General features: G+C 42.3%; 1 protein-coding gene and 3 non-coding genes across 5 annotated transcripts in view; 3 read left to right on the top strand and 1 right to left on the bottom strand.

The window, feature by feature from the left end:
- Positions 1-24200, bottom strand: part of tor4aa (torsin family 4, member Aa) — a 73649-nt gene that overhangs the window by 8964 nt on the left and 40485 nt on the right. For both annotated transcript variants that reach the window (XM_062030741.1, XM_062030742.1), the window contains one exon: positions 1054-1488. In XM_062030741.1, coding sequence (XP_061886725.1) covers positions 1054-1488 — 435 coding nt within the window. The remainder of the gene's footprint in view (positions 1-1053; positions 1489-24200) is intronic.
- Positions 13424-13530, top strand: LOC133639121 (U6 spliceosomal RNA). The gene has a single exon (XR_009823735.1). It is a non-coding gene; the product is annotated as a U6 spliceosomal RNA (small nuclear RNA).
- Positions 17697-17803, top strand: LOC133639131 (U6 spliceosomal RNA). The gene has a single exon (XR_009823745.1). It is a non-coding gene; the product is annotated as a U6 spliceosomal RNA (small nuclear RNA).
- LOC133639123 (U6 spliceosomal RNA) lies at positions 22632-22738 on the top strand. The gene has a single exon (XR_009823737.1). It is a non-coding gene; the product is annotated as a U6 spliceosomal RNA (small nuclear RNA).

Below are 24200 nucleotides of genomic sequence, written 5' to 3'. Positions count from 1 at the left end.
AAAAGTATCGAAATACATTTTGGTACCAGTACCGGTACCAAAATATTGGCATGGGGGCAACACTGGATTGGACAATTAGTGCTGCCAGACAAAGGCTTTTCAACTGATTTCTAATCATAGTGAATAATGACAAGTTATATTATTATTTATTTAAGCTCGTCCATCCATCCGCTCTCTACCGCTTGTCCCTTTCGGGGTCGCGGGGGGTGCTGGAGCCTACCTCGGCTGCATTCGGGCGCATATTCCTGCATATTTATATTTAGAGATGGCCGATATTATCGGCCGATAAATGCTTTAAAATGTAATATCGGAAATTATCTGTATCGTTTTTTTTATTATCGGTATCGGTTTTTTTTAGTTGTTTTTTTTAAATTAAATCCACATAAAAAACACAAGATACACTTACAATTAGTGCACCAACCCAAAACAACTCCCTCCCCCATTTACACTCATTCACACAAAAGGGTTGTTTCTTTCTGTTATTAATATTCTGCTTCCTACATTATATATCAATATATATCAATACAGTCTGCAAGGGATACAGTCCGTAAGCACACATGATTGTGCGTGCTGCTGCTCCACTAATAGTACTAACCTTTAACAGTTAAATTTACTAATTTTTATTAATTACTAGTTTCTATGTAACTGATTTTATATTGTTTTACTTTCTTTTTTATTCAAGAAAATGTTTTTAATTTATTTATCTTATTTTATTAATTAAAAAAAAAAGGACTTTATCTTCACCATACCTGGTTGTCCAAATTAGGCATAATAATGTGTTAATTCCACGACTGTACATATCAGTATCGGTATCGGTTGATATCGCTATCGGTAATTATCGGCATATCGGATATGGGCAAAAAGCCATTATCGGACATCCCTATTTATATTGTATTTTTCTGCAATTTTTTGTAAAAAATAAAATAAAAATCGGCCTAACGACACCGACATGTAATGCCACGTCGTGCCACACGAGGCTTCAGTGAGTCCCCAAGAGGTGGCCGCTCCTTGACTCACCAATCACCTCTTTGCCGCTACGTGCGTGGGACTGACCTGGAGGAAGACGATGGCGCTGAGCAGGTAGAGACAATACTCCGCCGGGCTGTGCTCCCCTTTGGGCCCTCGCCGGCGCCTCCTGTTGGGGTACAACACCCGCCTTTTCCTCTTCCTCTTCTTGCGCGAGGACAGCGACGAGTGGCTGGACGCCGTCGTGGCGTCAAAGGTGAAGATTTTGGGGCTGGTGCGGGACGGGGCCCCGGCCAGGCCCCCGTGGCCCCCCAGGACCAGCGCCATCTCCTGGCGCCGCTTCTTCAAGGCCTGGTACTTCTGCTTGATGCGGATGACGGCCCGCACTGTGGACGACAAGCTGGACAGACTGGGGGCGGGACCCTCGCGGTCTTTGATCTTCATCTCTTCGTCCTCCTCACCCCCCGACTCTTCCTCCTCCTCCGTGTGGGAGGCTGACGAGCTGCTGTCCATGTCGCTCATCTGCCCAGGACAACACGCAAATGTTTTAATCCATCCATTTTGATGCCTGCAACATGTTTCAAAAAAGCTGGCACAAGTGGCAAAAAAGACTGAGAAAGTTGAGGAATGTCAACAAATGCCTGAGCAAATTGTTGAAGAACAACATTTCTCAACCAAGCTCTTGCAAGGAATTTAGGGACTTCACCATCTACGCTCCGTAATACCATCAAAAGGTTCCGAGAATCTGGAGAAATCACTGCACGTAAGCCGTGATATTACGCACCTTACATCCCTGCATCAAAAAGCCACATCAGTGTGTAAAGGATATCACCACATGGGCTCGGGAGCACTTCAGAAACCCACTGTCGGTAACTACAGTTGGTCGCTACATCTGTAAGTGCAAGTTCAAACTCTACTATGAGCATTACATCGTCACACCCAAGACAATGGGCACATACACACACACACACACCCTCCCCCACCCCACACCTTCACCACCACTTGTTTCCCCTCGGGGTGATGGACGGTGCTTCGTAGCAGCAGTCGACCTCCAGGGCCCCAACTCCCCCCCCCCTCTGTTGCAAGTTGTCGTGATGAAATGTAACGTGTTTGTGTGCATTGCATGGAGTTTTCCCGTTCCAGACCAGGCCCCCTTAGGAGTCCAGTCTAGATTGTACTTTTTTACTCATCTTCTTCCCCAGCGTTTTACCTTTTTCTTATCTTTTACGGGGCGCCTTTGTTCTGACCCAGTACACTGTTTGTTTGTCTCATCTTGAACGGGTGTGTGCTGAAAACATAGTTTTGTTGTACTTGTGCAATGACAATAAAGTCCTATCCTATCCTACTGTGCAAAGCCAAAGCCATTTATCAACAACACCCAGAAACATTTGCACAGTGCCTGTGTTTTTAAAAGGTGTAAATCTTTATTGTTGTACAGTTCTCTTTTATGCATTTTAAAATGTATGTCTTAAAGTATTTACTTTTTTGAAACTGCTCTGTGACATGTGCTGTTGACCTCTTGGCCAGGTCACCCTTGTGGAGGAGATCTTGATCTCAATTGGTTTCTTATCTGGTTAAATAAAGGTTCTAAAAGTGTTCTGTGGTCTGACGAGTCCACATTTCAAATGGTTTTTGGAAACTGTGGACGTCGTGTCCTCCGGACCAAAGAGGAAAAGAACCATCCGGACTGTTCTCGGGTCAAAGTGTAAAAGGCAGCATGTGTGATGGTATGGGGGTGTATTAGTGGCCAAGACATGGGTAACTTACACATCTGTGAAGGCACCATTAATGCTGAAAGGTACATACAGCTTTTGGAGCAACATATGTTGCCATCCAAGCAACGTTACCATGGACGCCCCTGCTTATTTCATTCAGCAAGACAATGCCAAGCCACGTCTTCTCAGTTCCCAAACCTTTACTGAGTGTTGTTAAAAGGAAAGGCCATGTAGCACACTGGTAAAAATGCCCTTGTGACAACTTTTTTGCAATGTGTTGCTGCCATTAAATTCTAAGGTCATGATTATTTTCTCAGTGTGAAAATTAAAGGCCTACTGAAATGAATTTTTTTTATTTAAACGGGGATAGCAGATCTATTCTATGTGTCATACTTGATCATTTCGCGATATTGACATATTTTTGCTGAAAGGATTTAGTATAGAGCAGGGGTCACCAACCTTTTTGAAAGCAAGAGCTACTTCTTGGGTAGTGATTAATGCGAAGGGCTACCAGTTTGATACACACTTCAATAAATTGCCAGAAATAGCCAATATGCTCAATTTACCTTTAACTCTATGTTATTATTAATAATTAATGATATTTACACTTAATTGAACGGTTTAAAAAGGAGAAAACACGAAAAAAATGACAATTACATTTTGAAACATAGTTTATCTTCAATTTCGACTCTTTAAAATTCAAAATTCAACCGAAAAAAAGAAGACAAAAACTAGCTAATTTGAATCTTTTTGAATTTTTGGAACATCATTAGCAATTTTTCCTGATTAAGATTAATTTTAGAGGTTAAAATCCAATCTGCACTTTGTTAGAATATATAACAAATTGGACCAAGCTATATTTCTAACAAAGACAAATCATTATTTCTTCTAGATTTTCCAGAACAAAAATTTTAAAAGAAATTCAAAAGACTTTGAAATAAGATTTAAATTTGATTCTACAGATTTTCTAGATTTGCCAGAATTTTTTTTTTGAATTTTAATCATAATAAGTTTGAAGAAATATTTCACAAATATTCTTCGTCGAAAAAACAGAAGCTAAAATGAAGAATTAAATTAAAATTGATTTATTATTCTTTACAAAAAAATTTTTTTTACTTGAACATTGATTTAAATTGTCAGGAAAGAAGAGGAAGGAATTTAAAAGGTAAAAAGGTATATGTGTTTAAAAATCATTTTTAAGGTTGTATTTTGTCTCTAAAATTGTCTTTCTGAAAGTTATAAGAAGCAAAGTAAAAAAATGTATGAATGTATTTAAACAAGTGAAGACCAAGTCTTTAAACTATTTTCTTGGATTTTCAAATTCTATTTGAGTTTTGTCTCTCTTAGATTTAAAAATGTCAGGCAAAGCGAGACCAGCTTGCTAGTAAATAAATACAATTTAAAAAATAGAGGCAGCTCACTGGTAAGTGCTGCTATTTGAGCTATTTTTAGAACAGGCCAGCGGGCTACTCATCTGGTCCTTACGGGCTACCTGGTACCCGCGGGCACCACGTTGGTGACCCCTGGTATAGAACAACGACGATAAAGATAAGGCTTGCCCCTACCGGAAGTAGCGTGACGTAGTCAGTTGAACATATACACAAAGTTCCCTATTGTTTACAATGATGGCCGCATGAAGTGAGAGAGATTCGGACCGAGAAAGCGACAATTTCCCCATTAATTTGAGCGAGGATGAAAGATTTGTGGATGAGTAAAGTGCAAGTGAAGGACTAGTGGGGAGTTGAAGCTATTCAGATAGGGAAGATGCTGTGAGAGCCGGGGGTGACCTGATATTCAGCTGGGAATGACTACAACAGTAAATAAACACAAGACATATATATACTCTATTAGCCACAACACAACCAGGCTTATATTTAATATGCCACAAATTAATCCCGCATAAAAACACCTAGGTGTTTGTTATGCTAGCTACTAGCTACTAGCTCGAGCTAGTTATAGCTCGAGCGGGTAATATGGACGGGATCCTGTATATATAACCAGCCAATACAATTCAAACACCTGCACAACACACACACTCACTCAGCCCAAAAGACCGTTCACCTAACCCAAGGTTCATAAAGCTTATATATTTAACCAAAGTTACGTACATGACACGCACGTACGGGCAAGCGATCAAATGTTTGGAAGCGCGCGGGTGGGACCTGATATTCAGCTGGGAATGACTACAACAGTAAATAAACACAAGACATATATATACTCTATTAGCCACAACACAACCAGGCTTATATTTAATATGCCACAAATTAATCCCGCATAACAAACACCTAGGTGTTTGTTATGCTAGCTACTAGCTCCTAGCTACTAGCTCGAGCTAGTTATAGCAAGCGATCAAATGTTTGGGAGCGTACTCACGGTATCGCGTCTGCGTCTGTTAACGAAGTCAAAGTCCTCCTGGTAAGAGTCTCTGTTCTCCAAGTTCTTACATCTTGACTGCATCTTTCGGGAATGTAAACAATGAAACACCGACTGTGTTGTGTTGCTGACTTCCCTCGCAAAATACTCCGCTTCGCACCGACTTTCTTCTTTTGCTTGCTCAGCTTCTTTCTCCATAATGCAATGAACATAATTGCAACAGATTCACCAACACAGATGTCCAGAATACATCCGATGTCCAGAATACATCCAGAATGAGATGAAAACAGCTATTTCGTATTGGCTTCAATGTGGAAGGCATACCCGTGTTCTACTGGCTACGTCACACGCATACGTCATCTTCAGGGGCGTTTTGAACCGGAAGTCCCCCGGGAAATTTAAAATGTCACTTTATAAGTTAACCCGGCCGTATTGGCATGTGTTGCAATGTTAAGATTTCATCATTGATATATAAACTATCAGACTGCGTGGTCGCTAGTAGTGGCTTTCAGTAGGCCTTTAAATATTATATATATTTGCAAATCATTGTATTCTCTTTTTATTTACCATTTACACAACATGACAACTTCACTGCTTTTGTACATTTTAAATCATTATAAATTTACAAAAAGAGATGATAAAAATGAATGTATGAAATGTATTATTCTTATTGTAAGAGCTCATTAGAGTGAAACGTTAGACACAAGTCATGTGACCATTAGGATGTTGCGTAATCGTCCGCTCTCGTAATTTAAGCCTTTATTTCCTCTGCTCTGAGAGGGGCGGAGCCTCTGAGGTCTGGTGAGCGTCTCTCGTCGGCCAACATTACAGTAACCTTGCCCTCTAACCCGCTCAACCTGCCAATCACTGACTGGAACACAGCTGTCAATCACATTTGACAGACGAGGATGATTATTTGTTGAGTGTAGGATCAATCTTCAAAACAAAACACTGCAAAACATTAACGCTAAAAAAAACAACACAGCTTCAGCACGTCCAACATGACGACATCAACGACTTCCCGACACACACACACACACACACACACACACACACACACACACACACACACACACACACACACACACACACACACACACACACACAAATTCCTGGCAGCAGTTAGACAGTTGGACGAGTCAAATGATAAGAATAGTTTAACTATGACGTCCTCGTGACAAAAGTATTATCATCATGATCATGTTATGAATGATTCCACATGGCAATACTACAAAATATGCTGAGTTGGACCATCACTCCCATTAAAAGTTTTCAGCACTTTTTTTGTTTTTTTTGTTGAGGAAGTGCTGACTTTGTCCTTCCTGCAGGATAACTTTCTCATCAAACAACAATGACAACATTCTACACCAGAGCTGGGCAAATGTTTTGACCACATTGAGAGAAGAAAATGTGCCCTGGGGTTAGGGATGATACTCGAAACCGGTTTTCCCGGTTGTTCGATAAGAAAAGAACCGAGTCCTCGGACTCGAATCCCTTTTTGAGAACCGGTACCCGTTATCGAGACCACTATAGTAAAGAAAATAGTTGGTTCTTTATTCGAATCCCTCGGAACGAATCCCATCCCGACCAGAAATGCTCCGTGGGACATCACAAGAAATGACGTCACGTAGCTCAGTCATTAGGCGCAGATAGCGAAAGCAGGAAAGAAATGGACGGGAAAAAGTGCTCCAAGGTGTAATAAAGTTCAAAACAAAAGGTATAATCCAATGAATAACTTTACTGAGAGATTTGAGCAGAGTACAAACACATGACCAACACTTTTACGACCAACCGGAAACATAGCAACCAGGCTAGCAACGCACCTCCTTTACGGCAGCTGTCGCAACCTTCTTAAAGCAACCGCAGCACATACATATATATACAACACCGCAGCACATACATATATATACAACACCGCAGCACATACATATATATACAACACCGCAGCACATACATATATATACAACACCGCAGCACATACATATATATACAACACCGCAGCACATACATATATATACAACACCGCAGCACATACATATATATACAACACCGCAGCACATACATATATATACAACATATCTCCCTTTTTTAACTTTTGTTTTTCTTTCCTTGTAAACAAAACAAAATCACACTGTAGATGTGTTGTCTGTCTAATTAAAATAATGCAGATGAGGCGTGTTGGCTGAGTTCTTGACGTTTACTTTCACAGCGTGCTCATAAACTCATTCTTAGCTGCCGGGTGGCGACATGCAACAACACTTTTCGGGGCTACCGCGCATGCTCGTCACTCCCGTTGCATGCTGGGTAGTGTAGTTGTTATATTCCCCAGCCTAGCTCATAACATCTTTCCCCCTATAAAGAAATAATGTTAACTCAATAAAGTGTATTTCTTTTTTTAGCTTTAACTTTTCATTTTTTAGCATTGTAGCCACATTTGCAAAACAACTTTTCTCTTCATAGAATTTTCTTTCAATAAAGAAATAAAGTGCAAAAATGTCAAAGCATCATAACAAACAGTTATGTTCCAATAGCAGCAGAAGTGCACTTTTTAGAGAGCTGTATTATTTTCAGTTTTGTGTCCAAGGGACTGATTTTATTTAACACTATATTATTATTTATACACCTATAGTGATCACAGAGACAGCTTGTTTTTGTGTTACTGTATATATTTGTTTCTCTGAAAAATCCCACTTAATATACTTTGGGTAACAACAGTCAATATTTATTTTATTTTATTTTATTTTTTTAGGGGGGTAACAGTCAATATTTATTTATTTATTAGATTAAATTGTTTTCTTATATAATAAAAGTGAGCTTTTGTTAAACCGAATATTGTGTGTTTTTTTCCATATACAACAACCTATCTGGACTCGATAAGAGAATCGATAAGGAATCGGTTCGATAAGAGGATTCAATAATAGACTCGAACTCGATCATTTCTTATCAAACATCATCCCTACCTGGGGGGGCCAATATGTATGTGTGTATAAATGATATACACTAGAGGTGTCTGATAATGGCTTTTTTGCCAATATCCAATATTCCGATATTGTCCAACTCCTAATTACCGATTCCGATATCAACCGATACCGATATATACAGTGGTGGAATGAACACATTATTATGCCTAATTTTGTTGTGATGCCCCGCTGGATGCATTAAACAATGTAACAAGGCTTTCCAAAATAAATCAACTCAAGTTATGGAAAAAAATGCCAACATGGCACTGCCATATTTATTATTGAAATCACAAAGTGCATTCTTTTTTTTAACATGCCTCATAACAGCAGCTTGGAATTTGGGACATGAGGAGGTTGAGGTTGGGGGGTTAGGTGGTAGTGGGGGGTGTATATTGCAGCGTCCCGGAAGAGTTAGTGCCAGGGCCGGCCCGTGGCATAGGCCGTATAGGCAAATGCTAAGGGCGCCGTCCATCAGGGGGCGCCACGCCAGTGCCACAAATGTTGGAGGAAAAAAAAAAAAAAAAAAGTTGGTACTATTATTTCTAAATACATAAAATAATCCCACGTTAATTAAAATGCAAAGTAAAACCTATTTAATAGAAATATTATTTGTTACAACATTATGCCCCCCTCCCTCCCCCGGCACGGTGCGCCCCCTCCCTTCCCGTATCATGACTCTTTTTGGACGTCCCACATAAAAAAATCAACACAAGATGTCAAAACGGCCAAAACTGTCAGGTGCCCAGGGAAGAAAAAAGAGAAAAGAAGAGGAGAAACGAGAAAAAGACAGCGGTAGCAGGTAGGTAACGTTAGCCTACATGAAATTATTTGTCTGTTACAGAATGTGATAGTAACCTGGCTTTTTAGCATTAAGCTAATGTTACATGATTCGGCAATTGCTAATCAATAAATAGCTAGTTCTGTTTTAATGTCGGGTTAATATTGTGGAGGGGGCTAAATTGTTATGGAAAATAATAATGTAACGTTAGGTAATTACAGTACTCCCTGGTGTACAGTCATTTGTAAGTCATTTTAGTTAATGCAATATTAAAAAGCACAAATAGAGAACTCTGTAGGATCCCCTTTTTTTGTAATATAGTTGTTAAAGTCATACTGGTTTGATATCTTGTTTTGTGCAGTGCCTTATTTATATTGTATTTTTAATTTATTTTATGCAACTTGATGACACGTTTTATTTTGTGTTTATGTATGTAAAAAATATTGTATTTCATATATTAATTTTTTGTATTCATTTATTTATCCATATTTTTTTTCATCTTGTTAACTATTCTGATTGTTAATTTGCTTTCTTTAAGTAAAAAAAAAGGTCAAAGACAAAGCTATTCGGTTTATTGTGAGTATATACACTTCACTGCCGGTGTGGGGGGGGGCGCCACCTAAAATCTTGCCTAGGGCGCCAGATTGGTTAGGGCCGGGCCTGGTTAGTGCTACAAGGGATTCTGGGTATTTGTTCTGTTGTGTTTATGTTGTGCTACGGTGCGGATGCTCTCCCGAAATGCGTTTGTCATTCTTGTTTGGTGTGGGTTCACAGTGTGCCGCATATTTGTAACAGTGTTAAAGTTGTTTATACGGCCACCCTCAGTGTGACCTGTATGGCTGTTGACCAAGTATGTGTGAAAAGCCGTAGCTGTTGTGTGATTGGGTGCGCTGTACTTCTCCCCACGTCCGTGTACACAGCGGCGTTTTAAAAAGTCAAAAATGTTACTTCTTGGAACCGATACCGATGATTTCCGATATTACATTTTAAAGCATTTATTGGACGATAATATCGGACATCTTTAATATATACACATTTAGCTGTAAAGTACAGTATGTGTGTTTGGGTCCCTTTTTTTCCAGGAAGGATAGAGTTCTAAAAAAGTTATGACTGACAACCTCAAAAAATAATTGAATTGTACAGTTTTTTCTACTGAATGGGACACCCAAAATGTACATGAAAATAAAGAAAGGGGGATTTAAAATATTAACTATGAACAATAAAACACTGAATATTAACAACATCTTTTACTTCTCAGACCAGCTCCTCCATAGACATCTTTTACAATCAAGCAAAACACAATAAAAATGTAACAAACAGCAAAATATGAATGCAAAGTGTAATAAACACCCACAATATGATATATTATCATGTAAAAATTAGGGATGTCCGATAATATCGGCCTGCCGATATTATCGGCCGATAAATGCGTTAAAATGTAATATCGGAAATTATCGGTATCGTTTTTTTTATTATCGGTATCGTTTTTTTTTTTTTTTTTAATTAAATCAACATAAAAACACAAGATACACTTACAATTAATGCACCAACCCAAAAAACCTCCCTCCTCATTCACACAAAAGGGTTGTTTCTTTCTGTTATTAATATTGTGGTTCCTACATTATATATCAATATATATCAATACAGTCTGCAAGGGATACAGTCCGTAAGCACACATGATTGTGCGTGCTGCTGCTCCACTAATAGTACTAACCTTTAACAGTTAATTTTACAAATTTTCATTAATTACTTGTTTCTATGTAACTGTTTTTATATTGTTTTACTTTATTTTTTATTCAAGAATATGTTTTTAATTTATTTATGTTATTTTATTTGATTCATTTTTTAAAAAAGTACCTTATCTTCACCATACCTGGTTGTCCAAATTAGACATAATAATGTGTTAATTCCACGACTGTGTATATCGGTTGATATCGGTATCGGTTGATATCGGTATCAGTAATTAAAGAGTTGGACAATATCGGAATATCGGATATCGGCAAAAAGCCATTATCGGACATCCCTAGTAAAAATGAGCTTCCACATCTGTTCCTGACACATGCGTTTGGGGCTACAGACATCTTCTAAGGCAGGGGTCGGCCACCTGCGGCTCCGGAGCCGCATGCGGCTCCTTGACCACTCTGATGCGGCTCAGCTACATACATGCCGACACCCCCGATTTTCCCAGGAGACTTATGGATCTCAGTGTCTCTCATAGATTACTCCCAGGTAAAAAAATAATCCTATTTACACTCTAATTACTAAATAAAGGGCGTTCCCTAATTGTACTGCAGGAATTGTCCTCTGTAGCATTCACATACAGCGTGCCAGTCCAGCCACATGTTGCATGTTGTTATTACTTGCACACACAGGAGACAGCAAAGCATACTTAGTCATCAGCCACACATCTTACACTGACGGTAGCCGTATCAAACAACTTTAACATTGTTACGTTACGAATATGCGCCACACTGTGAACCCACACCAAAAAAGAATGAAAAACACATTTCTGGAGAACATCCCACCGTAACACAACATAAACACAACACAACCATTACCCAGAATCCCATGCAGCCCTAACTCTTCCGGTCTACATTATACACCCCCGCTACCACCAGGGCTGCATGGGATTCTGGGTATTGGTACCGTCAGTGTAAGATGTGTGGCTGCTGAGTTAGTACGCCTTGCTGTCACTTATGTGAGCAAGCTGAAATTATATTCTACGTGTGGTCGAGCAGTCTTGGAGTGGTGATCCGCTCCACTCAGTGCAATTCATTTGGCAGGAGCAATGAACTGTCAGCGCATTTCATTCATCTTACCTCACTGAATACCACTGATTTTCGAGCGCTTTTTTTTTGTCATACGTGTAGCTATGATAAAGGAAACATGTTTTATTATTCATAGTTTGCTTAACAGTAATAGAATATTCTTATATGCTATAAGTAACCAGACGTCCCAGATCAAAACTGGGAATATAATCCCAGAGAAGGGGGAAAAAAACGGTCATTTATTTTTAAATTGAAGAAACAATCTTTGGATAAAAGTGTCTGCCAAATACTTCAACATAAACATATATAAACACCTGAAAGTCTTTATATCAGCTAAGAATACGCCAACGAGGAATCGTCAAACAAAAAGCTGTATTTGTTTCAGCGAGCCTCAGACTGGAACCTGCAACTTCCAGGACGAAGAGTGGGCCTGATTACTCTCTTCTGCTATCCTCTCCGACGACTGTCCTTTAAATACCTTTTACACAAAGACCCTTCCTCTTTGTAGTTCTAGCCTTGGAGCCGGTCAGTCTGGCCAGTCAATCTTTGCTTGACATTATTCCTTTGATCAGTTTAAGTCTGGTAACCTCCGACCCCTATCCTCTACTCCTATCTGTGGGGGATTCCTACCAGATGTTGCTAATGTCTCTAAACTTCCTCCTAAACTCCAAACTTGCATTCCTGTAGGTTCCCAATTTCCTGAGGGCAAGGGTTCAGCAGAGTTTACATGATCAGCGAGAGTTTGCGGCGCTTCACTCACGTCGGCTCGGGGGGTAAATATAAACTCCGACCAGAATGAATGAAGAGATTTCCCGCGGGGAGTAGAATGGCTTACAGTTTAGAAAAAGTGACTCCAAATTCGGGCTGTGATGTTACTGAGATCAGTAACGTCTGTGCACCAACCTTCGTTTATGTACGATCAGATTCCCCCTCCCTTAGTTTTTCCTGATAGCTCATTTTGCCGGTCTCCGAACCCGGGTAGGAGTAATCCGTTATTAGGAATCATATCACTGAGCCAGGTTTCGGTGAAGCAGAGGACAGCAGAGTGTGCAAAATCCTTGTTAGTCTTGTTCCGAATAAGCAGTTTGTCTATCAGCAGTAGTGGGGCAGTACAAGTACCTGGGAGTCCACTTGAACAGCAGACTGGACTGGAAGGACAACAGCAAAGCTGTATACAAGAAGGGCATGAGCAGACTCTTTTTCCTGAGGAAGCTTAGGTCCTTTAATGTGTGCAGTAAGCTGTTGGAGATCTTTTTTCAGTCTGTTGTGGCCAGTGCCCTGTACTTTGCAGTGGTTTGTTGGGGGAGCAGCACCAGCAAAAGGGACATAAACAAGATTGACAAACTGATCCGGAAAGCCGGCCAAACTATTGGCACGCAGTTGGAGGCGTTTGTGTCAGTGAGGGACAGGAGGACACTGGACAAACTGCTCGCCATCATGGACAATCCTTCCCATGTGGCGCACAGCACATGAATTTGTATGTTTTAATTTCTTCTGTTATTTTCGTCAGGCCATCTCCACAGCCACCTTGGGTGGGGGCCTATGGCGAGACACCAATGGGAGCATGTCGTGTCACATTAATTTGCATATATTTCCCATCAGCCCCTACCAGACCAGCTCAAACGGCGTAACCGTTTGTTTTAAGTTAAGTTAAACTTAACTTAAACTTAACTTAAAACAAAAGTTTTCTTAGCATTGCTGGTCGTGACTCCACAAAAACATGATTTGAAATATGAAGTTAGAGAACAATGAACAATAAATTATTTATTTCTATGGTGAAAATGTCGTAACGCCGCCACCGTGTCTGTCACGTACATTAAAAAAAACAGTATACTTATACTTACTGGGCCACTCCGAAATAATGTGTTACTTCGGTAACACACATACTAAAATTGGAACGATACAGAGAAGATTAGCATGGCCCCTGGAGCAAGGATGACACGCAAATTCGTGAAGCGTTACCAAATTTTTTTATTTAGAAAATAGTTTTTCTTTACACTAATTCTGAGATAAATAATTCCTGGGTAAAGTTAATTGTTGCGGAAAGTTGATAACTGACATTACAGTGCATGAGACACTGAAAAAAGTAGATGAGACACTGAAAACAGAGCATGAGACACAGAAAAAACTGAAATTATAATGCACGAGACATTGAAACCAGAGCATGAGACACAGAAAAAAGTAGATGAGACACTGAAAACAGTGCCGGGATTTAAACCCCAGTGCTTTGGACACTAGCACATGGAACATGCATGGGACAGTGGCAGGAACAAAAAAAAGTTCCTGAAGAAGTCAATCCACCCGGGTAGTTTTTGGTGGAAATTAATTTACCCGAGTAAATGGGAAAGTTCCTGTGGTGGAAAAGGGCCTGTTTGTACTCATGCACTTCTAAATGTATGTTTTCATAGTCCTTTTTTGGGACGGGCAGATATTCAGAATCAGGTTTATTTGGCCAAGTATACTTGCATATACAAGGAATTTGTCGTCTTATCTCTGGAAACATACAACAAATAGACAAGCATACATTCACTGGGCAAGCAAGTACTCGAGGTGCATACTTTACAGCAAGACATATACTAGTCACCTATCAACATTATTTACAAGTAAGACTTTAAAATATTTGGTGCAAAGTACAGCTATTACATAAGAGAAATATATAGTGACAAAAAATGTAAAAAAAGGAGTAGTGCAAAAAAACCAGGGGGATGGTCTGTAATGTGCAATAAGTCTGTAATATGCAGGATGCAAGAGTGATAAAGTCAGTAGTGTCAGTAAAGTCTGGCTGTGCTTGGGAACAGATCAGATTGTGCTGTCCACCTTATCTACGGTTCAGGAGAGTGATGGCAGTGGGAAAGAAGCTGTTCTTGTGTCTGGTAGTTTTTGTGTGCAGGAATCTGTGTCGTCTGCCAGAGGGGAGGAGGTTGAAGACAGCGTATGCTGGTGTGGGATCTTTGGTGATGTTCTCTGCCCTCTTCCTGGTCCTGCTGGAGTACAAGTCCTGCAGGGGGAGCAGGGGGGCACCAATGATCTTTTCCACTAATCTGATTGTGCGCTGTAGTCTGCATCTGTCCTTTGTTGTGGTTGCCCCAAACCAGACCGTAATGGATGAGCCGAGAATGGATTCAACTGTAGCAGTGTAGAATATGACTAACAGCTCTTGTGGTAGGCCATAGGAAGTACATCCTGGTGAGCCTTTTTGAGAATGGTGCTGATGTTTGTCTCCCACTTCAAATCCTGGGAGATGATGGTTCCCAAGAACTTGAAAGAGTTCACCATTGACACTGGGCTGTTGGATAGTGTGAGGGGAGGCAGCACTGAGGGGTATTACCTGAAGTCCACAGCCATCTCCACAGTCTTTAGAGTGTTCAGCTCAAGGTTATGTTGACTACACCAAAACACCAGCTCTCAACCTCCTGCCGATATGCAGACTCGTCACCATCCTGAATGAGCCCAATGACAGTGGTGTCATCTACACATTTTAAGAGTTTCACAGCTGGATCCTTGGAGGTGCAGTCATTTGTGTATAGGGAGAAGAGCTGTGGAGAAAGGATGCACCCCTGTGGCGCTCCAGTGTTGATTGACCTTGTTCCAGATGTGATGTCTTTCAACCGCACGTGCTGGTTCCTGTTTGTCAGGAAGCTGGAGATCCACTGACAAGTAGCAGGAGGCACAGCGAGGTGGCGAGTTTGGCGGTGAGGATTTCAGGTATGATGGTGTTGAACGTGGAGCTGAAGTCAACAAACAGTATCCTGGCATAGGTCCCTGGTTGGTCAAGATGTTGCAGGATGAAATGCAGTCCCATGTTAACTGCATCATTCACTGACCTGCAAGGGGTCCAGCTGGTGGTCTATGGTGCTTTTTGGATGGGACAGCACTGACCGTTCAAAGGACTCCATGACGACTGAAGTCAAGGCCACAGATCTGTAGTTATTCAGTTCAGTGATGGAGGATTTCTTAGGGACCGGAATGACGGTGGAGTTTTTGAAGCATGAGGGGACTTTGCACAGCTCCAGTGATCTGTTGAATATCTGTGTGAAGACAGGTGCAGTTGGCCAGCACACGTCCAGAGACAGGAAGGTGTAACTCTGTCAGGTCCTGGTGCCTTTCGGATGTTCTGTCTCTGAAAGAGGCGGTGAACATATTCCTCATGTATGATTAGTGTGGATTGTGTCGGGCGGGGGAGGTGTAGCAAGGTGAGTGGAGGTGATTGGACTGGAGTGGGGGAGGGGTTTAAATGGCCCTTTATCAAAACGACAATAGAAGCTATTCAGCTCCTCAGCAAGGCCATAATTAGCATCAACATTGGGTGATGGTCTTTTGTAGGTAGTCATTTCTTGAAGACTTTCCCTCAACAAACACAAGTTGTTGGCTGAAAACTGGACTTTCAGCTTCTCAGAGAATTTATTTTTTGCAGCTCTGATTTCCTTATTCAAAGTGTTCCTGAGTGTTTTGTACAGAGACCTGTCTCCCGCTCTGTATGCCTCCTCCTTTGCCTGACGCAGCTGGCTCAGTTTTGCTGTGAACCATGGTTTGTTGTTGTTGAAGGTGCGGAAAGTCTTTGGCGTGCCACTCTCCCAGGACAGAGTGACTGTGTGATGCGTGATGAGCTAAGAATACGCCAACGAGGAATCGTCGAACAAAAAGCTTTATTTGTTTCAGCGAGCCTCAGACTGGAACCTGCAGCTTCCAGGAGGAAGAGTGGGCCTGATTACTCTCTTCTGCTATTTTCTCCGACAACTGTCCTTTAAATACCTTTTACACAAAGACCCTTCCTCTTTGTAGTTCTAGCCTTGGAGCCGGTCAGTCTGGCCAGTCAATCTTTGCTTGACATTATTCCTTTGATCAGTTGGAGTCTGGTAACCTCCGACCCCTATCCTCTACTTCTATCTGTGGGGGATTCCTACCAGATCTTGCTAATGTCTCTAAACTTCCTCCTAAACTCCAAGCTTGCATTCCTGTAGGTTCCCAATTTCCTGAGGGCAAGGGTTCAGCAGAGTTTACATGATCAGCGAGAGTTTGCGGCCCTTCACTCACGTCGGCTCGGGGGTTAATATAAACTCTGACCAGAATGAATGAAGAGATTTCCCGCGGGGAGTAGAATGGCTTACAGTTTAGAAAAAGTGACTCCAAATTCGGGCTGTGATGTTACTGAGATCAGTAACGTCTGTGCACCAACCTTCGTTTATGTACGATCAGATTCCCCCTCCTTTAGTTTTTCCTGATAGCTCATTTTGCCGGTCTCCGAACCCGGGTAGGAGTAATCCGTTATCAGGAATCATATCACTGAGCCAGGTTTCGGTGAAGCAGAGGGCAGCAGAGTGTGCAAAATCCTTGTTAGTCTTGTTCCGAAGAAGCAGTTTGTCTATCAGCAGTAGTGGGGCAGTACAAGTACTTGGGAGTCCACTTGAACAGCAGACTGGACTGGAAGGACAACAGCAAAGCTGTATACAAGAAGGGCATGAGCAGACTCTTTTTCCTGAGGAAGCTTAGGTCCTTTAATGTGTGCAGTAAGCTGTTGGAGATCTTTTTTCAGTCTGTTGTGGCCAGTGCCCTGTACTTTGCAGTGGTTTGTTGGGGGAGCAGCACCAGCAAAAGGGACTTAAACCGGATTGACAAACTGATCCGGAAAGCCGGCCAAACTATTGGCACGCAGTTGGAGGTGTTTATGTCAGTGAGGGACAGGAGGACACTGGACAAACTGCTCGCCATCATGGACAATCCTTCCCATGTGGCGCACAGCACATGAATTTGTATGTTTTTATTTCTTCTGTTATTTTCGTCAGGCCATCTCCACAGCCACCTTGGGCGGGGGCCTATGGCGAGACACCAATGGGAGCACGTCGTGTCCCATTAATTTGCATATATTTCCCATCAGCCCCTACCAGACCAGCTCAAACGGCGTAACCGTTTGTTTTAAGTTAAGTTAAAGTTAACTTAAACTTAACTTAAAACAAAAGTTTTCTTAGCATTGCTGGTCGTGACTCCACAAAAACATGATTAGAAATATGAAGTTAAAGAACAATGAACAATAAATTATTTATTTCTATGGTGAAAATGTCGTAACGCCGCCACCGTGTCTGTCACGTACATTAAAAAAAACAGTATACTTATACTTACTGGGCCGCTCTGAGATAATGTGTTACTTCGGTAACACACATACTAAAATTGGAACGATACAGAGAAGATTAGCATGGCCCCTGCAGCAAGGATGACACGCAAATTCGTGAAGCGTTACCAAATTTTTTTTATTTAGAAAATTGTTTTTCTTTACACTAATTCTGAGATAAATAATTCCAGGGTAAAGTTAATTGTTGCGGAAAGTTGATAACTGACATTACAGTGCATGAGACACTGAAACCAAAGACACTGAAACCAAAGCGTTCAAAGAACTCCGGCTTATTAGTGATTCCCAGAGCCAAAAAAAAGTCTGAGGGCTGTAAAGCGTTTTCTATTCGGGCTCCAGTACTCTGGAATGCCCTCCCGGTGACAGTTAGAGATGCTACCTCAGTAGAAGCATTTAAGTCCCATCTTAAAACTCATTTGTATAATCTAGCCTTTAAATAGACCCCCCTTTTTTAGGCCAGTTGATCTGCCGTTTCTTTTCTTCTCTCCTCTTCTCCCCTGTCCCTTGCGAGGGGGAGTTGCATAGGTCCGGTGGCCATGGATGAAGTGCTGGCTGTCCAGAGTCGGGACCCCGGGTGGACCACTAGCCTGTGCATCGGTTGGGGACATCTCTGCGCTGCTGACCCGTCTCCGCTCGGGATGGTTTCCTGTTGGCACCGCTGTGGACTGGACTCCCGCTGATGTGTTGGATCCACTGTGGACTGGACTTTCACAATGTTATGTCAGACCCACTCGACATCCATTGCTTTCGGTCTCCCCTAGAGGGGGGGGGGGGGGGGGGTTACCCACATATGCGGTCCTCTCCAAGGTTTCTCATAGTCATTCACCGACGTCCCACTGGGGTGAGTTTTTCCTTGCCCGTATGTGGGCTCTGTACCGAGGATGTCGTTGTGGCTTGTACAGCCCTTTGAGACACTTGTGATTTAGGGCTATATAAATAAACATTGATTGATTGATTGATGAGACACAGAAAAAAGTAGATGAGACACTGAAAACAGTGCCGGGATTTAAACCCCAGTGCTTTGGACACTAGCACATGGAACATGCATGGGACAGTGGCAGGAACAAAAAAAAGTTCCTGAAGAAGTCAATCCACCCGGGTAGTTTTTGGTGGAAATTAATTTACCCGAGTAAATGGGAAAGTTCCTGTGGTGGAAAAGGGCCTGTTTGTACTCATGCACTTCTAAATGTATGTTTTCATAGTCCTTTTTTGGGACGGGCAGATATTCAGAATCAGGTTTATTTGGCCAAGTATACTTGCATATACAAGGAATTTGTCGTCTTATCTCTGGAAACATACAACAAATAGACAAGCATACATTCACTGGGCAAGCAAGTACTCGAGGTGCATACTTTACAGCAAGACATATACTAGTCACCTATCAACATTATTTACAAGTAAGACTTTAAAATATTTGGTGCAAAGTACAGCTATTACATAAGAGAAATATATAGTGACAAAAAATGTAAAAAAAGGAGTAGTGCAAAAAAACCAGGGGGATGGTCTGTAATGTGCAATAAGTCTGTAATATGCAGGATGCAAGAGTGATAAAGTCAGTAGTGTCAGTAAAGTCTGGCTGTGCTTGGGAACAGATCAGATTGTGCTGTCCACCTTATCTACGGTTCAGGAGAGTGATGGCAGTGGGAAAGAAGCTGTTCTTGTGTCTGGTAGTTTTTGTGTGCAGGAATCTGTGTCGTCTGCCAGAGGGGAGGAGGTTGAAGACAGCGTATGCCGGTGTGGGATCTTTGGTGATGTTCTCAGCCCTCTTCCTGGTCCTGCTGGAGTACAAGTCCTGTAGGGGGAGCAGGGGGGCACCAATGATCTTTTCCACTAATCTCATTGTGCGCTGTAGTCTGCATCTGTCCTTTGTTGTGGTTGCCCCAAACCAGACAGTAATGGATGAGCCGAGAATGGATTCAACTGTAGCAGTGTAGAATATGACTAACAGCTCTTGTGGTAGGCCATATTTGCTAAGTTGCCATAGGAAGTACATCCTGGTGAGCCTTTTTGAGAATGGTGCTGATGTTTGTCTCCCACTTCAAATCCTGGGAGATGATGGTTCCCAAGAACTTGAAAGAGTTCACCATTGACACTGGGCTGTTGGATAGTGTGAGGGGAGGCAGCACTGAGGGGTATTACCTGAAGTCCACAGCCATCTCCACAGTCTTTAGAGTGTTCAGCTCAAGGTTATGTTGACTACACCAAAACACCAGCTCTCGACCTCCTGCCGATATGCAGACTCGTCACCATCCTGAATGAGCCCAATGACAGTGGTGTCATCTACACATTTTAAGAGTTTGACAGCTGGATCCTTGGAGGTGCAGTCATTTGTGTATAGGGAGAAGAGCAGTGGAGAAAGGATGCACCCCTGTGGCGCTCCAGTGTTGATTGACCTTGTTCCAGATGTGATGTCTTTCAACCGCACGTGCTGGCTCCTGTTTGTCAGGAAGCTGGAGATCCACTGACAAGTAGCAGGAGGCACAGCGAGGTGGAGAGTTTGGCGGTGAGGATTTCAGGTATGATGGTGTTGAACGTGGAGCTGAAGTCAACAAACAGTATCCTGGCATAGGTCCCTGGTTGGTCAAGATGTTGCAGGATGAAATGCAGTCCCATGTTAACTGCATCATTCACTGACCGGCAAGGGGTCCAGCTGGTGGTCTATGGTGCTTTTTGGATGGGACAGCACTGACCGTTCAAAGGACTCCATGACGACTGAAGTCAAGGCCACAGATCTGTAGTTATTCAGTTCAGTGATGGAGGATTTCTTAGGGACTGGAATGACGGTGGAGTTTTTGAAGCATGAGGGGACTTTGCACAGCTCCAGTGATCTGTTGAATATCTGTGTGAAGACAGGTGCAGTTGGCCAGCACACGTCCAGAGACAGGAAGGTGTAACTCTGTCAGGTCCTGGTGCCTTTCGGATGTTCTGTCTCTGAAAGAGGCGGTGAACATATTCCTCATGTATGATTAGTGTGGATTGTGTCGGGCGGGGGAGGTGTAGCAAGGTGAGTGGAGGTGATTGGACTGGAGTGGGGGAGGGGTTTAAATGGCCCTTTATCAAAACGACAATAGAAGCTATTCAGCTCCTCAGCAAGGCCATAATTAGCATCAACATTGGGTGATGGTCTTTTGTAGGTAGTCATTTCTTGAAGACTTTCCCTCAACAAACACAAGTTGTTGGCTGAAAACTGGACTTTCAGCTTCTCAGAGAATTTATTTTTTGCAGCTCTGATTTCCTTATTCAAAGTGTTCCTGAGTGTTTTGTACAGAGACCTGTCTCCCGCTCTGTATGCCTCCTCCTTTGCCTGACGCAGCTGGCTCAGTTTTGCTGTGAACCATGGTTTGTTGTTGTTGAAGGTGCGGAAAGTCTTTGTCGTGCCACTCTCCCAGGACAGAGTGACTGTGTGATGCGTGATGAGCCAAGAATACGCCAACGAGGAATCGTCGAACAAAAAGCTTTATTTGTTTCAGCGAGCCTCAGACTGGAACCTGCAGCTTCCAGGAGGAAGAGTGGGCCTGATTACTCTCTTCTGCTATCTTCTCCGACAACTGTCCTTTAAATACCTTTTACACAAAGACCCTTCCTCTTTGTAGTTCTAGCCTTGGAGCCGGTCAGTCTGGCCAGTCAATCTTTGCTTGACATTATTCCTTTGATCAGTTTGAGTCTGGTAACCTCCGACCCCTATCCTCTACTCCTATCTGTGGGGGATTCCTACCAGATGTTGCTAATGTCTCTAAACTTCCTCCTAAACTCCAAACTTGCATTCCTGTAGGTTCCCAATTTCCTGAGGGCAAGGGTTCAGCAGAGTTTACATGATCAGCGAAAGTTTGCGGCACTTCACTCACGTCGGCTCGGGGGTTAATATAAACTCCGACCAGAATGAATGAAGAGATTTCCAGCGGGGAGTAGAATGGCTTACAGTTTAGAAAAAGTGACTCCAAAATCGGGCTGTGATGTTACTGAGATCAGTAACGTCTGTGCACCAACCTTCGTTTATGTACGATCCGATTCCCCCTCCTTTAGTTTTTCCTGATAGCTCATTTTGCCGGTCTCCGAACCCGGGTAGGAGTAATCCGTTATCAGGAATCATATCACTGAGCCAGGTTTCGGTGAAGCAGAGGACAGCAGAGTGTGCAAAATCCTTGTTAGTCTTGTTCCGAAGAAGCAGTTTGTCTATCAGCAGTAGTGGGGCAGTACAAGTACCTGGGAGTCCACTTGAACAGCAGACTGGACTGGAAGGACAACAGCAAAGCTGTATACAAGAAGGGCATGAGCAGACTCTTTTTCCTGAGGAAGCTTAGGTCCTTTAATGTGTGCAGTAAGCTGTTGGAGATCTTTTTTCAGTCTTTTGTGGCCAATGCCCTGTACTTTGCAGTGGTTTGTTGGGGGAGCAGCACCAGCAAAAGGGACTTAAACCGGATTGACAAACTGATCTGGAAAGCCGGCTAAACTATTGGCACGCAGTTGGAGGCGTTTGTGTCAGTGAGGGAAAGGAAGACACTGGACAAACTGCTCGCCATCATGGACAATCCTTCCCACGTGGCGCACAGCACATGAATTTGTATGTTTTTATTTCTTCTGTTATTTTCGTCAGGCCATCTCCACAGCCACCTTGGGCGGGGGCCTATGGCGAGACACCAATGGGAGCACGTCGTGTCACATGAATTTGCATATATTTCCCATCAGCCCCTACCAGACCAGCTCAAACGGCATAACCGTTTGTTTTAAGTTAAGTTCAAGTTAACTTAAACTTAACTTAAAACAAAAGTTTTCTTAGCATTGCTGGTCGTGACTCCACAAAAACATGATTTGAAATATGAAGTTAAAGAACAATGAACAATAAATTATTTATTTCTATGGTGAAAATGTCGTAACGCCGCCACCGTGTCTGTCACGTACATTAAAAAAAACAGTATACTTATACTTACTGGGCCACTCTGAGATAATGTGTTACTTCGGTAACACACATACTAAAATTGGAACGATACAGAGAAGATTAGCATGGCCCCTGGAGCAAGGATGACACGCAAATTCGTGAAGCGTTACCAAATTTTTTAATTTAGAAAATAGTTTTTCTTTACACTAATTCTGAGATAAATAATTCCAGGGTAAAGTTAATTGTTGCGGAAAGTTGATAACTGACATTACAGTGCATGAGACACTGAAAACAAAGCATGAGACACAGAAAAAAGTAGATGAGACACTGAAAACAGTGCCGGGATTTAAACCCCAGTGCTTTGGACACTAGCACATGGAACATGCATGGGACAGTGGCAGGAACAAAAAAAAGTTCCTGAAGAAGTCAATCCACCCGGGTAGTTTTTGGTGGAAATTAATTTACCCGAGTAAATGGGAAAGTTCCTGTGGTGGAAAAGGGCCTGTTTGTACTCATGCACTTCTAAATGTATGTTTTCATAGTCCTTTTTTGGGACGGGCAGATATTCAGAATCAGGTTTATTTGGCCAAGTATACTTGCATATACAAGGAATTTGTCGTCTTATCTCTGGAAACATACAACAAATAGACAAGCATACATTCACTGGGCAAGCAAGTACTCGAGGTGCATACTTTACAGCAAGACATATACTAGTCACCTATCAACATTATTTACAAGTAAGACTTTAAAATATTTGGTGCAAAGTACAGCTATTACATAAGAGAAATATATAGTGACAAAAAATGTAAAAAAAGGAGTAGTGCAAAAAAACCAGGTGGATGGTCTGTAATGTGCAATAAGTCTGTAATATGCAGGATGCAAGAGTGATAAAGTCAGTAGTGTCAGTAAAGTCTGGCTGTGCTTGGGAACAGATCAGATTGTGCTGTCCACCTTATCTACGGTTCAGGAGAGTGATGGCAGTGGGAAAGAAGCTGTTCTTGTGTCTGGTAGTTTTTGTGTGCAGGAATCTGTGTCGTCTGCCAGAGGGGAGGAGGTTGAAGACAGCGTATGCTGGTGTGGGATCTTTGGTGATGTTCTCTGCCCTCTTCCTGGTCCTGCTGGAGTACAAGTCCTGTAGGGGGAGCAGGGGGGCACCAATGATATTTTCCACTAATCTGATTGTGCGCTGTAGTCTGCATCTGTCCTTTGTTGTGGTTGCCCCAAACCAGACAGTAATGGATGAGCCGAGAATGGATTTAACTGTAGCAGTGTAGAATATGACTAACAGCTCTTGTGGTAGGCCATAGGAAGTACATCCTGGTGAGCCTTTTTGAGAATGGTGCTGATGTTTGTCTCCCACTTCAAATCCTGGGAGATGATGGTTCCCAAGAACTTGAAAGAGTTCACCATTGACACTGGGCTGTTGGATAGTGTGAGGGGAGGCAGCACTGAGGGGTATTACCTGAAGTCCACAGCCATCTCCACAGTCTTTAGAGTGTTCAGCTCAAGGTTATGTTGACTACACCAAAACACCAGCTCTCAACCTCCTGCCGATATGCAGACTCGTCACCATCCTGAATGAGCCCAATGACAGTGGTGTCATCTACAAATTTTAAGAGTTTGACAGCTGGATCCTTGGA

Source organism: Entelurus aequoreus, linkage group LG21 (genome assembly GCF_033978785.1).
Source record: "Entelurus aequoreus isolate RoL-2023_Sb linkage group LG21, RoL_Eaeq_v1.1, whole genome shotgun sequence".
NCBI lineage: Eukaryota > Metazoa > Chordata > Actinopteri > Syngnathiformes > Syngnathidae > Entelurus > Entelurus aequoreus.
This window is presented reverse-complemented; position numbering and strand designations above follow the sequence as displayed.